Genomic DNA, 15,563 nt, shown 5'->3' with positions numbered 1-15,563 from the left:
GTCTACCCAGTTGAAGCTGTGATAGGAATATTCTCCCTTTTGAGTGGCAGACTGTGGTCACTATGGGAAGCATCCTGTGAATCCAAAGGGCCACTGAGCTCTGCCTTAGTTGTTTGTTCTTAAAATAGCTCTTCAGTGAGAATGTTGAGTGAGCCTGTTTGCTTATAGTAAGTTTAAAGTTTCACTGATGCCAGGAAGATGAAAGTCTTTGACTATATATGAGCTTATAAAGAGATAAAATGCCTGTTTCCCTTTTTTTATGGGCCATATGGCATATGTTTTTAATAGACCTTTAATTCTGTGCATAACTGTAAACATGATATTGCCTAGTACATTGAAGGCTACCAGTAAAGATACTTGGTAAGTAGCATAAGGTAGTTGGAGTTGTAGTAGTTTCTATGGATTAAGGGACTAGAAAGGAATACATATATACAATTAACATTCTTTGCAGTAACTTTATGATATCCTCTTTTACCTATAACTCATCTATTTTTTCCTCTTTTTTACTTATGTTTCCTGGCCACTGTTTTTTTTTAATAATGCCCGAAGCAAGTATATACTGAAATAGATTCAGTTGGTCCTCTGATCATAATAATGTTCATGCAGTGTGATAGAAGGAACCAGGAACTGAGAGTTGGAAGGCCTTCTTCACCATGACCTGGGGTTAATACTCAGGGCAAATAATTAGGAGTATCATTGGATTTATCTTGAAGAAATAATCTAGATGTAGAGTGGGAATTGAGTATGATGTCAAACACTGAGCATTCGTATAAATAATATAGTGCTAAAAAGGTAAGATATTATTTATCTTGGAATAAATATCCCAAATGTGTACTAGTGCCTTTTTTGTTATCTTCATGACAGCCTGGTCTCTGTCTCTCTGCCCCTCCAAAGGGCAATGCTGGCTGGGAGTGTCAGTCTGATTAGGTATGGTTCTGCTTTCTATGTACTGATCCTTTGGTGTGACATTTGTGCTCTTGTGTGCTCTCCAGGGCATACATGAGTGTGAAGGAGCTGAAGGAGGCACTGCAGCTCAACAGTACTCACTTCCTCAATGTCTACTTTGCTAGCTCAGTGCGGGAAGACCTTGCTGGTGCTGCCACCTGGCCTTGGGACAAAGAAGCCATCAGTCACCTGGGTAAGTGAAGTGAAGACCAAATATGGTAGAAAAATTGAGCAGGCCCCAAATTATTATGTGAAATGAGTTTGAGGAAAAAGAAAGAAAATTAAATTTACTCAATGAATTAGCTGCCTTGGGCTGAGAATGGCTTTTGGGAGATTCTGTCAAAATGTTTCAATATAGACAAGAAGGAGGTATTAGAGCAAACGGTGGCAAATACTCAGGATGTTCTAGACAAATATATGATCTAGATGTAAATAAGTTGCTGAGTTGCTGATGTGTAATAAGATCCATTTTATGTCTTGGAGAGCCTCAAGGGGGAAATTAGCAAAGAAGACGGCTAGACTGTGAAACTTGGTTTATGGTAATCAATGTGACAGAAGACCTGTGGGCTTCATGCATGGCTCCTCAGAATCCATGGATCCAGGATTGGGCTCCTGAGGGAATCCTGGGAAGTTTAGGCAGGTGGGGCTTGCCTGCTTACCTAGGAAAAGGGTGACACCTTAATACTGAGTGGAACCTCTACATTCTTAAGAAAGATAATTCCTTTTATAATGTGCTATTGCTATTGTAAAGGAAATATTCCTGGTCAGTCAATAAGTCATTAAATAAGTTAATGTGGCTAAAGAGTAATTATTCAATATAATTTGTATGTACTTTCAAAGAATCTTGAGTAGGATTCTACCAAAATTTATTTTAAAACTGAATTACCACAATTGGGAGAAATCTTCATGTTGGAAAGAAAATGATTATAGAGACTAGAAATCACTTTATAAATGATTTTAAAAAGGTTATGCAAAGTGAATCTTCTTAGTAATCAAATATGAAGCAGAGAGAAATAAGTTGAAGGAAGATCACATAATGCTATATATGTCAAACCCATGTTTAATGGGGTCATTGTGAAGTGGAGTCCAGAACATGTTGAATTGACAATTAAAGAAAATATGGGAAAGTTTCCAAAGGACAGCTAGTATCATGGATTGGGGAAGAAGGAAGATGAGCAGTAGGTTAGCAATAGATGAAAAAATATTATTGCTGTTCAGGAGGAAACCAGAATATGAAAATCTCTGGAATGAATGAGGTCAACATTTAGAAAGGCTACATATATCAAGCAAAGGAGGCAACGATAAAAAAATTAAACATGTGGTGATCCAAACTGAATGCTTTGCTTAGCATGCTTGGTTACATTGGCTCTACAGTATCTGATACAGTTTTAGGGCTCTGCAGTCCTTTTACCACTAAATTTTGTATTCTCAGCTCAGAGTACATGAGAAATCAGAAATTTGTGAAGTTACTGGTGCTTTCTAGATGAAAGCAAATGTGTCATTCCAGCCTTTGTGGTAGGCTAGAAGGTCATATTCCAATAATCTAATTAATAGTGAGTTTGAGTGTCTTGACTTATCCTCATCAAAAACAATGGTAGTAGAGGAGCATATAACACTGTAGAAAAGTTTCCCTAAATTAGTGCATACCTGATTTGCCAATGGTAACATTTTTGGTGTATATGTCAGGGGGTCCTGACAGCCAGGTTTACCCAGCAATGGTTTTCATGAGTCGCAAGTCTATCATTGGGAACTGAATCTGTTTGAAAACCTTTAGAAATGATCTATCTGCCTGGCCATTATGAAGACAAGTCTTGGCCTCCTGATAAGAATCACTGGGCTGAGAGCAGACCACTGAATGTTTTCTAACTTTATTGGAACTGGGCCATTGATAAGATTCATTTAAATATAAAAATGGATAAAATACCAGGAAAAAAAAACTATTTGAAGACATCAGACAGTAGCTAAAACAACAAGGATTTGAGGGCCCAATCCCAGTGAGAAGAAAAATGCATTGAAGTGAGCTCTATATATAACTCAGTTGTTTTTTTTCCATTCAGGGAAATTGCCAAATTCTCAGTGAAAGGAATAGAGGCAGAGCAGAGAGCAGCCTAGAGTCTGCTGAAGTCTCACTATTGGGGAGACAAAAATTAAAGGTCAGGCCATCCAAGTCATCCAAGACGCCCATAGAAATAGAAATCCCCAAAAAAGCCTAATATTCTGCTCATTATTTTCTTTTAAGATATTTGCCAACTACTAACCCATGCATTCTCAGGGCCAGCAGCCAAGAAAACAAGTATAAAATAACTTCTAAGAGATTAAAAAGTCAAACAATGGTTTCAGGAGTCTCATAATGTAGGGAAGAAAAAACTGGAGTTGAGACCTTATGGAGGAGGAGGGGCCCTGAGACACCCTGTGTGTGACAGCAAACAGAAATAGTCCAGATTACACAAAGCTTGAAATCCAGCCTGAAATACTCTTAAATCTCCGTATGAAAGAAAGTCATTTGCCTACATTTAACTGCCTAACAAAAGAAAATCAAATATTTTCTACCTTCCTCTGGAGGAACAGTTGTCTCTACAAGTTATCATGCACAATGTCCAGCAATCAGTAAAAAATTATCAGTTATGTGAAGAAACAGGGCCAACTGATGGTAAACTTAGCTAAACAAAGAAGCAAGGAATCATTAATAAATACAGACTCACAGATTACCCAGATATTGTTGTTATAGGATATTGGTTTTAAGATAATTATGATTAATACATTATAAAATATATATTAAAAATGCAGAATATCTTCTGAGAGCTGGAATTTGTAATAATGAGTTAGGTGGAAATTTTAGAACAAAAAATACAGACTGAATTTAGGAAATTAATAGATAAGTTTATGAGCAGGGGAGGGAATTAAAGAACTAGAAAAATATAGAAAACATTTGTATTGAAGCTCATAGAGAAAAAGTGTTGGAAAAATATAGAAAATAACTTCAGACACTTGAGACCTGATGAAAATTTTCTAATGTAAATTAGAGTTCTAGAAGAAAAGAAAGATATTGGGACAGAAAAAATATCAAGGAGATAATGGCTGAGACTTGTAAAGTGACAGAAGATATGAAACAATAGATTCAAAATGTTTTACAAACCCCAGGAAGGATAAAATAGAAAGAAAATCACAACTAGATCCATTATAGCAAAAGTCCTTAACAACCAAAGACAAAGAAAAAAATGCTTAAAAGTAGCTAGAGAAAAAATGTATATTACTTTAAAAGGGCAAACAGTGAGATTCATATGAGGACTTTTCAACAGAAACTGTGGAAGTCTTAAGACAACAAATATCATTTTTTATTATTTTTTATTTTTTTAAATTTTATTATGTTATTATGTTAGTCACCATACAATATATCATTAGTTTTTGATGTGGTGATCCACGATCCATTGTTTTCGTATAACACCCAGTGCTCCATGCAGTACATGCCCTCCTTAATACCCATCACCGGGCTAACCAATCCCCCCTCCCCCCTCCCCTCTAAAACCCTCAGTTTGTTTCTCAGAGTCCATAGTCTCTCATGGTTCATCTCTCCCTCCAATTCCGCCCCCCCATTTTTCCCTTCCTTCTCCTAATGTCCTCCATGCTATTCCTTATGTTGCACAAATAAGTGAAACCATATGATAATTGACTTTCTCTGCTTGACTTATTTCACTTAGCATAATCTCCAGTGCCATCCATGTTGATGTAAAAGTTGGGTATTCATCCTTTCTGATGGCTGAGTAATATTCCATATATATATGGACCACATCTTCTTTATCCATTCATCTGTTGAAGGGCATCTCGGCTCTTTCCACAGTTTGGCTATTGCGGACATTGCTGCTCTGAACGTTGGGGTGCATATGGCCCTTCTTTTCACTACATCTGTGTCTTTGGAGTAAATAACCAGTAGTGCAATTGCTGGGTCATAGGGTAGCTCTATTTTTAAATTTTTGAGGAACCTCCACACTGTTTTCCAAAGTGGCTGTACCAACTTGCATTTCCACCAACAGTGTAAGAGGGGTCCCCTTTCTCCACAACCTCTCCAACATTTGTTGTTTCTTTCCCTGTCCATTTTTGCCATTCTAACTGGTGTAAGGTGGTATCTCAGTGTGGTTTTGATTTGAATTTCTCTGATGGCTAATGATGATGAACATTTTTTCATGTGTCTGTTAGCCATTTGTATGTCTTCTTCAGAGAAGTGTCTTTTCATATCTTCTGCCCACTTTTTGACTTGATTATTTGTTTTTTGGGTGTTGAATTTGAGAAGTTCTTTATAGATCTTGGATACCAGCCCTTTTTCTGTAGTGTCATTTGCAAATATCTTCTCCCATTCTGTGGGTTGCCTCTTTGTTTTGTTGACTGTTTCCTTTGCTGTGCAGAAGCTTTTTATCTTGATGAAGTCCCAAAAGTTCATTTTTGCTTTTGTTTCACTAGCTTTTGGAGATGTATCTTGAAAGAAGTTGCTGTGGGCGATGTCAAAGAGGTTACTGCCTATGTTCTCCTCTACGATTTTGATGGATTCCTGTCTCACATTGAGGTGTTTCATCCACTTTGAGTTTATCTTTGTGTATGGTGTTAGAGAATGGTCGAGTTTCATTCTTCTGCATGTGGCTGTCCAATTATCCCAGCACCATTTATTGAAGAGACTGTCTTTTTTCCATTGCATGTTTTTTCCTGCTTTGTCAAAGATTATTTGACCATAGAGTTGAGGGTCCATATCTGGGTTCTCTATTCTGTTCCATTGGTCTATATGTCTGTTTTTCTGCCAGTACCATGCTGTCTTGGTGATCATGGCTTTGTAATATAGCTTGAAATCGGGCAATGTGATGCCCCCAGCTTTGTTTTTCTTTTTCAACATTTCCCGGGCGATTCGGGGTCTTTTCTGATTCCATACAAATTTTAGGATTGTTTGTCCCAGCACTTTGAAAAATGTCATTGGGATTTTGATCGGGATGGCATTGAAGGTATAGATTGCTCTGGGCAGCATACACATTTTAACAGTGTTTGTTCTTCTGATCCATGAGCATGGAATATTTTTCCACCTTTTTGTGTCTTCTTCAATTTCTTTCATGAGTGTTTTGTAGTTCCTAGAGTATAGATCCTTTACCTCTTTGGTTAGGTTTATTCCGAGGTATCTTATGGTTTTTGGTGCTATTGTAAATGGAATCGTTTCTCTAATTTCTCTTTCTACAGTTGCGTTGTTAGTGTATAAGAAAGCAATTGATTTCTGTGCATTGATTTTGTATCCTGCCACATTACTGAATTGCTGGATGAGTTCTAGTAATTTGGGGGTGGAGTCTTTTGGGCTTTCCACATAAAGTATCATGTCGTCTGTGAAAAAAGAGAGTTTGACTTCTTCTTTGCCAATTTGAATACCTTTTATTTCTTTTTGTTGTCTGATTGCTATTGCTAGGACTTCTAGTACTATGTTGAACAATGGGGTGGTGAGAGTGGGCATCCTTGACATGTTCCTGATCTTAAGGGAAAGGCTCTCAGCTTTTCCCCATTGTGGATGATATTCGCTGTGGGTTTTTCATAGATGGATTTTATGAACTTGAGGAATGTTCCCTCTATCCCTATACTCTGAAGAGTTTTAATCAGGAAAGGATGTTGTATTTTGTTGAATGCTTTTTCTGCATCAATTGAAAGGACCATATGGTTCTTCTTCCTCCTCTTATTAATGTGTTCTATCACACTGATTGATTTGTGAATGTTGAACCACCCTTGCATCCTGGGGATAAATCCCACTTGGTCGTGGTGGATGATCCTTTTAATGTATGGTTGAATCCTATTAGCTAGGATTTTGTTGAGGATTTTGGAATCCATATTCATCAGGGATATCAGTCTGAAATTCTCCTTTTGATGGGGTCTTTGCCTGGTTTGGGGATTAAGGTAATGCTGGCCTCATAGGATGAGTTTGGAAGTTTTCCTTCTGTTTCTATTTTTTGAAACAACTTCAGTAGAATAGGTATTATTTCTTCTTTGAATGCTGGTAGAATTCCCCAGGGAATCCATCAGGCCCTGGACTCTTGTTTTTTGGGAGGTTTTTGATCACTGCTTCAATCTCGTTACTGGTTATTGGCCTATTCAGGTTGTCAATTTCTTCCTGTTTCAGTCTTGGCAGCTTATAGGTTTCCAGGAAGGCCTCCATTTCATCCAGATTGTTCAGTTTATTGGCATATAGTTGTTGATAATAATTTCTAATAATTGTTTCTATTTCTTTGGTGTTAGTCATGATCTCTCCCCTTTTACTCATAATTTTATTAATTTGGGTCCTTTCTCTTTTCTTTTGGATAAGTCTGGCCAGTGGTTTATCGATCTTATTAATTCTTTAAAAGAACCAACTTCTAGTTTCGTTGATCTGATCTACTGTGTTTCTGGTTTCTAATTCATTGATTTCTGCTCTAATTTTAATTATTTCTCTTCTAATGCGTGGCTCAGGCATCATTTGTTGCTTTTTCTCTAGTTCTTTAAGGTGTAGAGTTAGCTGGTGAATTCGGGATTTTTCTGTTTTTTTGAGTGAGGCTTGGATGGCTATGTATTTCCCCCTTAGCACCGCCTTTGCAGTATCCCATAGGTTTTGGACCGATGTGTTTTCATTCTCATTGATTTCCATGAATTGTTTAAGTTCTTCTTTGATTTCCTGGTTGACCCAAACATTCTTGAGCAGAGTGGTCTTTAGCTTCCAAGTGTTTGAATTTCTGCCAAATTTTTTCTTGTGATTGAGTTCCAGTTTTAAAGCATTGTGGTCTGAGAATATGCAGGGAATAATCTCAATCTTTTGGTATTGGTTGAGACCTGATTTGTGACCCGGTATGTGGTCTATTCTGGAGAAAGTTCCATGCATGCTCGAGAAGAATGAGTATTCTGTTGTTTTAGGGTGGAATGTTCTGTAAATATCTCTGAGGTCCATCTGGCCCAATGTATCATTCAAAGCTCTTGTTTCCTTGTTGATTTTCTGCTTAGATGATCTGTCCATTGCTGAGAGTGGAGTATTGAGGTCTCCTACAATTAACGTATTGTTATCAGTATGACTATTTTGGTTAACAGTTGGCTTATGTAGATGGCTGCTCCCATGTTGGGGGCATAGATATTTACAATTGTTAGATCTTCTTGTTGGATAGACCCTTTAAGAATGATATAGTGTCCTTCTGTGTCTCTAATTACAGACTTTAGTTTAAAATCTAATTTGTCTGATAGAAGAATTGCTACCCCAGCTTTCTTTTGAGGTCCGCTGGCATGGAAGGTGGATCTCCATCCCTTCACTTTCAGTCTGGATGTATCTTTAGGTTCAAAATGAGTCTCTTGTAGGCAGCATATGGATGGGTCCTGTCTTTTTATCCAGTCTGTAACCCTGTGCCGTTTTATGGGAGCATTTAGGCCATTCACGTTGAGAGTGATTATTGAAAGATATGAATTAATTGTCATCATGTTGCCTGTGAAGACGTTGTTTTTATAGATTGCCCCTGTAAATTTCTGTTGTATATCACTCTTGGGGTCTTTCTCCTTTTATAGAACCCCCCTTAATATTTCTTGCAGGGCCAGCTTAGTGGTCACATATTCTTTCAGTTTCTGCCAGTCGTGGAAGCTCTGCATCTCTCCATCCATTCTAAATGAAAGCCTTGCTGGATAAAGTGTTCTTGGCTACATGTTCTTCTCATTTAGTACCCTGAATATGTCTTGCCAGGCCTTTCTGGCTTGCCAGGTCTCTGTGGATAGGTCTGACGTTATTCTGATGTTCCTCCCTCTGTACGTAAGGAATCTCTTCCCCCTAACTGCCCTTAAGATGGTTTCCTTGGTTCTAAGATTTGCAAGTTTTACTATCACATGCCGGCGTGTTGACCTGTTTTCCTTGATCTTGGGAGGGGTCCTCTCTGCCTCTAGGATGCGAATGTTTGTTTCATTCCCCAGATTAGGGAAGTTCTCAGCTACAATTTGCTCAAATACGTCTTCTAGTCCTCTCTCTCTCTCCACTCCCTCTGGGATTCCAATTATTCTGACATTGGAACGCTTCATGGTGTCACTTATTTCTCTGATTCTATTTTCATGGATTCTGAGTTGTTTTTCCCTGGCCTCCTTTTTTCCCTTTTTATCTATTATATTGTCTTCCAGGTCATTTATTCGTTCTTCTGCCTCACTTACCCTAGCTGTTAGATTATCTAGATTAGATTGGATCTCATTGATAGCATTTTTAAGTTCTGCCAATTCAGCTTTCATTTCTGCTCTTAGAGACTCTATGTTGCCATTAATTGATTTCTCCATTCTAGCCGTTGTCTTCACAATTGCTAGCCTGAATTCCATCTCTGACATCTTGGTTATATCTGTATCCATTTGTAAATCTGCAGCATAAGTCATAATCTCTGAGTCTTTTCTATTTTGGGGTTCCTCCTCCTAGTCATTCTGTTGATGGGTGTTTGAGGGAATGTATAGAGTCCAAATTATTGACCAGAACCCAAGCAAGATGCACCTGTTTTCTTGGGACCTTGGGGTTGCTGGCCTCTTGTTTTCCTAGCCTGTCTTCTGCGGGAGGGGCCTGTGGTGCTGTTACTCAGGCAACCCTGTTTGGGCGGAGTTGCCCTGCCCCCCTGTGGCAGGGGATGGGCTCAGCAGGAATCAGTTTTTGGGGCTTTTGTTCTCTGGCAGCTTTCCCTGGTGGCTTTCCGTGTCTCTTCTGTGAGTCAGAGCAGAAGAGACTGTTTCCAACCCTCTGCCTCAGAGCAGAGAGACCGCAGTCTGTTCTTCAGTGAGCTCTCCAGGCCACACTGTCTCCATTTCTGTCCATGCTGCTATACACTGCAGCATCCTGGTTTGTGCGCCCCTCCGCAGCGCCGCCAGTCCTGCCTCCAGGTTGGGGCACGTCTCTGCCCTTTGTGCTTCTAAAACCGCCAGCCGCTCCTAGTTCGCCCGCGTGACCCCGCCGCTCTGGGTTTCCACCCCGGGGGCTGCCCTAAAGTCCTTTCCCCACCGCTACCGGTCTGCGAGTCTGTGCCCCGTCCCCAGTGCGTGAGGCTGTCGCTCACCAGCGGTGTAGGATCGCCACAGCCAGGCACCCTCCCACTGCCGTTTATCCTCTGATATCTGCCCACGGAATCAGGGCTCCCTGCTTCATACCTCAAAACCAACTGCCTGCGATATTCTGCTTGTAGAGGTCCAGATCTTCTTACATCTCAGGCTGGTTTCATGGGTGCTCAGAGTGGTCTGGTAGATATCCAGCGCAATTCCGGGGACCAGTTGAAATAGGGTCCCTTACTCCTCTGCCATCTTTCCTTCCTCTCCAACAAATATCATTTTTTAAATGCAAAAAGAAAATAATTGTCAACTTAGAATACTATACTCAGCAAAAATATCTTTAAAAATAAAGAAAAATTAAAAATATTTTCAGACAGATAAAAACCAAAATAATTTAACAGCAGCAGTAAAATCATACCGAAGAAAGTTATGCAAGCAGAAAGAAAATGACTCCAGATGGGAAATAGAGACATGCAAAAAGAAATGAATGATACTAGAAAGGATAAAAATATTAAAAGTAATAATAATAATGTCTTTTTGGTTTAAAATATATGTAGAATTAAAATATGACAACAATTGTACAAAAGACAGAAAAGAAAGTAAATGAAGTTAAAGAATTTAAGGTCCTTTCCTATATCTAAAAGAAGTGCTGATTTTAGTAATTTTAGACAGTAATAAGTAAAAATGCATGTTGTAATCTTTAGGGTGACCATTAAATGATAAATGATCTTTTGTAAGCTAACAGAGCAGGAAATGAAATGATCCAGTGAAGGCAACAAAGGGAAAGGAAATAGGAATAAATAACAGAACAAATAGAAATAAAAAATAAGATACTGGTTATGACCTAACATATTAGTAATTACATTAAATGCAAATGGACTAAACATACCACTTTAAAGCCAAAAATTGTCAGACCGAAAACAAAACCCAACCATGGTGCTTGTAAGAGACACATCTTAAATATGAGAACAAAAAAGACTGAAAGTATAAGAATCAGAAGATGTTAATAATGCAACTGTAGGAAGAGAAGTTAGAGAAATGATTCCATTTACAATAACACCAAAAACCATAAGATACCTCAGAATAAACCTAACCAAAGAGGTGAAGGATCTATACTCTAGGAACTACAGAACACTCATGAAAGAAATTGAAGAAGACACAAAAAGATGGAAAAATATTCCATGCTCATGGATCGGGAGAATAAACATTGTTAAAATGTCTATGCTGCCCAGAGCAATCTATACCTTCAGCGCCATCTGGATCAAAATCCCAATGACATTTTTCAAAGTGCTGGAACAAACAATCCTAAAATTTGTATGGAATCAGAAAAGACCCCGAATCGCCCGGGAAATGTTGAAAAAGAAAAACAAAGCTGGGGGCATCACATTGCCCAATTTCAAGCTATATTACAAAGCCGTGATCACCAAGACAGCATGGTACTGGCAGAAAAACAGACATATAGACCAATGGAACAGAATAGAGAACCCAGATATGGACCCTCAACTCTATGGTCAAATAATCTTTGACAAAGCAGGAAAAAACATGCAATGGAAAAAACACAGGCTCTTCAATAAATGGTGCTGGGATAATTGGACAGCCACATGCAGAAGAATGAAACTCGACCATTCTCTAACACCATACATAAAGATAAACTCAAAGTGGATGAAACACCTCAATGTGAGACAGGAATCCATCAAAATCGTAGAGGAGAACATAGGCAGTAACCTCTTTGACATCGCCCACAGCAACTTCTTTCAAGATACATCTCCAAAAGCTAGTGAAACAAAAGCAAAAATGAACTTTTGGGACTTTATCAAGATAAAAAGCTTCTGCACAGCAAAGGAAACAGTCAACAAAACAAAGAGGCAACCCACAGAATGGGAGAAGATATTTGCAAATGACACTACAGAAAAAGGGCTGGTATCCAAGATCTATAAAGAACTTCTCAAATTCAACACCCAAAAAACAAATAATCAAGTCAAAAAGTGGGCAGAAGATATGAAAAGACACTTCTCTGAAGAAGACATACAAATGGCTAACAGACACATGAAAAAATGTTCATCATCATTAGCCATCAGAGAAAGTCAAATCAAAACCACACTGAGATACCACCTTACACCAGTTAGAATGGCAAAAATGGACAGGGAAAGAAACAACAAATGTTGGAGAGGTTGTGGAGAAAGGGGACCCCTCTTACACTGTTGGTGGAAATGCAAGTTGGTACAGCCACTTTGGAAAACAGTGTGGAGGTTCCTCAAAAATTTAAAAATAGAGCTACCCTATGACCCAGCAATTGCACTACTGGTTATTTACTCCAAAGACACAGATGTAGTGAAAAGAAGGGCCATATGCACCCCAACGTTCAGAGCAGCAATGTCCGCAATAGCCAAACTGTGGAAAGAGCCGAGATGCCCTTCAACAGATGAATGGATAAAGAAGATGTGGTCCATATATATATGGAATATTACTCAGCCATCAGAAAGGATGAATACCCAACTTTTACATCAACATGGATGGCACTGGAGATTATGCTAAGTGAAATAAGTCAAGCAGAGAAAGTCAATTATCATATGGTTTCACTTATTTGTGCAACATAAGGAATAGCATGGAGGACATTAGGAGAAGGAAGGGAAAAATGGGGGGTGGAATTGGAGGGAGAGATGAACCATGAGAGACTACGGACTCTGAGAAACAAACTGAGGGTTTTAGAGGGGAGGGGGGAGGGGGGATGGGTTAGCCCAGTGATGGGTATTAAGGAGGGCATGTATTGTATGGACTACTGGGTGTTGTATGTAAACGGTGAATCATGGAACCCTACATCAAAAACTAATGATGTACTGTATGGTGACTAACATAACATAATAAAATTAAATTAAATAAAAAAAAAGTATCAGAAGATGTATATATACATCACATAATGAAAATACTAGTCCAAAGAAAGTTGGTGTAGCTTTCTTATATGAGATAAAGTAAACTTTAAGGTGGTACATATTGCCAGAGATAAATAGGAATATTTTATGATAAAAAGTAAATTCAATTGGAAAATGTAACCATGATAAATTTTATGCACCCAATAACATGCCCTAAAGTATGGAAAGGAAAATTTGACAAAAATAAAAAGAAGACAGAAAAATCCACAATCATAGTTTTTATTTTAAAAACATTTTTCTCAGAAAATAATAACTGAATAAATATCTAGTAGAGATCTAGAATATTTGAAAAATAATTAATATATGACTTAATTAACAAAATTAATGTAGTATACTTGAACAACGAAGAATATACATTGTTCTCATGTACATGGAAAATTAACTGAGAGTTCTGGGCCAAAAAGTAAACTACAAAGGGTTGTAATCACAAAGTCTTTGCTCTCTCATATCACTGGAAATAAGGTAGAAATCAATAATAACAAAAACAACAAAAAACTAGGAAATCCCCAAATATTTGTAAACTATGTGATACACTTCTAATTACCTCATGGCTCAAGGAATAAACTGCAGTGAAAATAGGAACATATTTTAAATGAAATGATTATGACAATAAGGCCTATCAAAATTTATGGCATAGGGGCGCCTGGGTGGCTCAGTTGGTTAAGCGACTGCCTTCGGCTCAGGTCATGATCCTGGAGTCCCTGGATCGAGTCCCGCATCGGGCTCCCTGCTCGGCAGGGAGTCTGCTTCTCCCTCTGACCCTCCCCCCTCTCATGTGCTCTCTCTCATTCTCTCTCTCTCAAATAAATAAATAAAATCTTTAAAAAAAAATTATGGCATATACAAGAAGCTGTAAGTAGAGTGAGATCTATAGTTTTGTACATTAGAAAAGGAAATGTCTGAGCTAGGTATCCATCTCAAGAAACCAGCAAAGAATAACATATTAAATTTAAAAAATGATGACAGAAGGAATTAATAAAAACAAGAGAAGAAATAAAAGAGAAAATAAACATAAATTAACAGTTAAATTTTGGGGGGGAGGGGCAGAGAACTGATAAACCCTTAAAAAAACTGATCAAGAAATGAAAATAAGAATATATAACCACTATGAGAAATGAGAGGAATAATATTTTTATATATACTATAGACATTAATACCATAAGTATTTTCAGCAAATGGTGTTGTAGCAATTGGACATCCATAGACAAAAGAAAATGAATTTCAATATGAATCTTATACCTTGTAAAAAAATTAACATAGATCAGAGATTTAAATATAAAAAGCAAAACTAGTGCTTGCTTCAGCAGCACATATACTAAAATTGGAACGATATAGAGAAGATGAGCAAGGCCCCTGTGCAAAGATGACACACAAATTCATGAAACATTCCATATTTTTACAAAATAAATAAGATGGCCAAAAGTAGTGATAAAGAGAGAAAGAATTTTTTTTATTATGTTATGTTAATCACCATACATTACATCATTAGTTTTTGATGTAGCGTTCCATGATTCATTGTTTGCATATAACACCCAGTGCTCCATTCAGTACGTGCCCTCTTTACTACCCATCACCAGGCTAACCCATCCCCCCACCCCCCTCCCCTCTAGAACCCTCAGTTTGTTTCTCAGAGTCCATAGTCGAGAGAGAGAATTTTGAAAGCAGCAAGAGAAAGGACATCAGTTACATACAAGGGAAACCCCGTAAGTCTATCAGTGGATTTTTTAGCAGAGAGCGGCATGATATATTCAAAGTGCTAAAAGGAAAAAATCTGCAGCCAGAAATACTTTATCCAGCAAGGGTTTCATTCAGAATAGAAGGAGAGATAGAGTTTCCCAGAAAAACAAAAGATAAAGGAATTCATGACCAGGAGCAAAACCAGCCACATCCCCATCACACACAATGCCATCAGCCTGTGGGTTCCAAATCCACAGTCTAGCTGCCCTCCTGCCTGAGTCAGCATGCACTGCCTGCCATCTGCTCAATGTCAAGTCAACATGCCTTCATCTCAAATCAACAAGGACTCAAACTGACACTCTTCCCCTCAAATTCCAACCCCTGTGCTAAAATTTGTGTACAAAAGTGGGCATAATTATGATAGCAGAATGAAGTGACCCAAATAGTGACACTAATTCTGTGGAATATATAATGGATAAAAGAGTGTGTTAGGCTGAGAACATCGCCAACAAGCACATCAAAGAACAATACATACAACATGAGGCTGATTACTAAAAGAAACAAACCCAGGAAAAATAAAACAAGACGAAATCAGAGAAGGAGACGAACCATAAGAGACTCTTAATAATAGGAAACAAACTGAGAGTTGCTGGAGGGGATGGGGGTGGGGGAATGGGGTAACTGGGTGATGGACATTAAGGAGGGCACATGATGTAATGAGCACTGGGTGTCATATAAGACTGATGAATCACTGAACTCTACCTCTGAAACTAGTAATACATTATATGTTAATTAATTGAATTTATGTTAAAAAAAGAAACACCCCCCCCCAAAGTAAACCTATAGAATTTTTAAAAGAAAACATAAGAGAAAATCTTAAGGGCAGGGCTAGATGAAGAGTGCTTATATATGACACCCATAGCATGGTCCATAAAAAGAAAAACTGACAAACTGGACTTAATCAAAATTTAAAACATTTTC

At 38.1% G+C, this 15,563-nt stretch overlaps 1 protein-coding gene and 1 non-coding gene across 2 annotated transcripts in view; both read left to right on the top strand.

Moving 5' to 3' along the window:
• Positions 1–316: 316 nt before the first annotated feature.
• PAPPA2 (pappalysin 2) overlaps positions 317–15,563 on the top strand; it is a 96,119-nt gene continuing 80,872 nt past the window's right edge. Inside the window, exons 1-2 of the mRNA XM_044916190.1 lie at positions 317–360; positions 993–1,138. Coding sequence (XP_044772125.1) covers positions 317–360; positions 993–1,138 — 190 coding nt within the window. The remainder of the gene's footprint in view (positions 361–992; positions 1,139–15,563) is intronic.
• Positions 14,197–14,303, top strand: LOC123325142. Its single transcript, XR_006540252.1, has one exon. It is a non-coding gene; the product is annotated as a U6 spliceosomal RNA (small nuclear RNA).

The sequence above is a fragment of the Neomonachus schauinslandi genome, chromosome 6, assembly GCF_002201575.2.
Source record: "Neomonachus schauinslandi chromosome 6, ASM220157v2, whole genome shotgun sequence".
Classification (NCBI taxonomy): Eukaryota; Metazoa; Chordata; class Mammalia; order Carnivora; family Phocidae; genus Neomonachus; species Neomonachus schauinslandi.
Note: the sequence above shows the minus strand (reverse complement) of the source record. Positions and strands in the feature narration are given on the sequence as shown.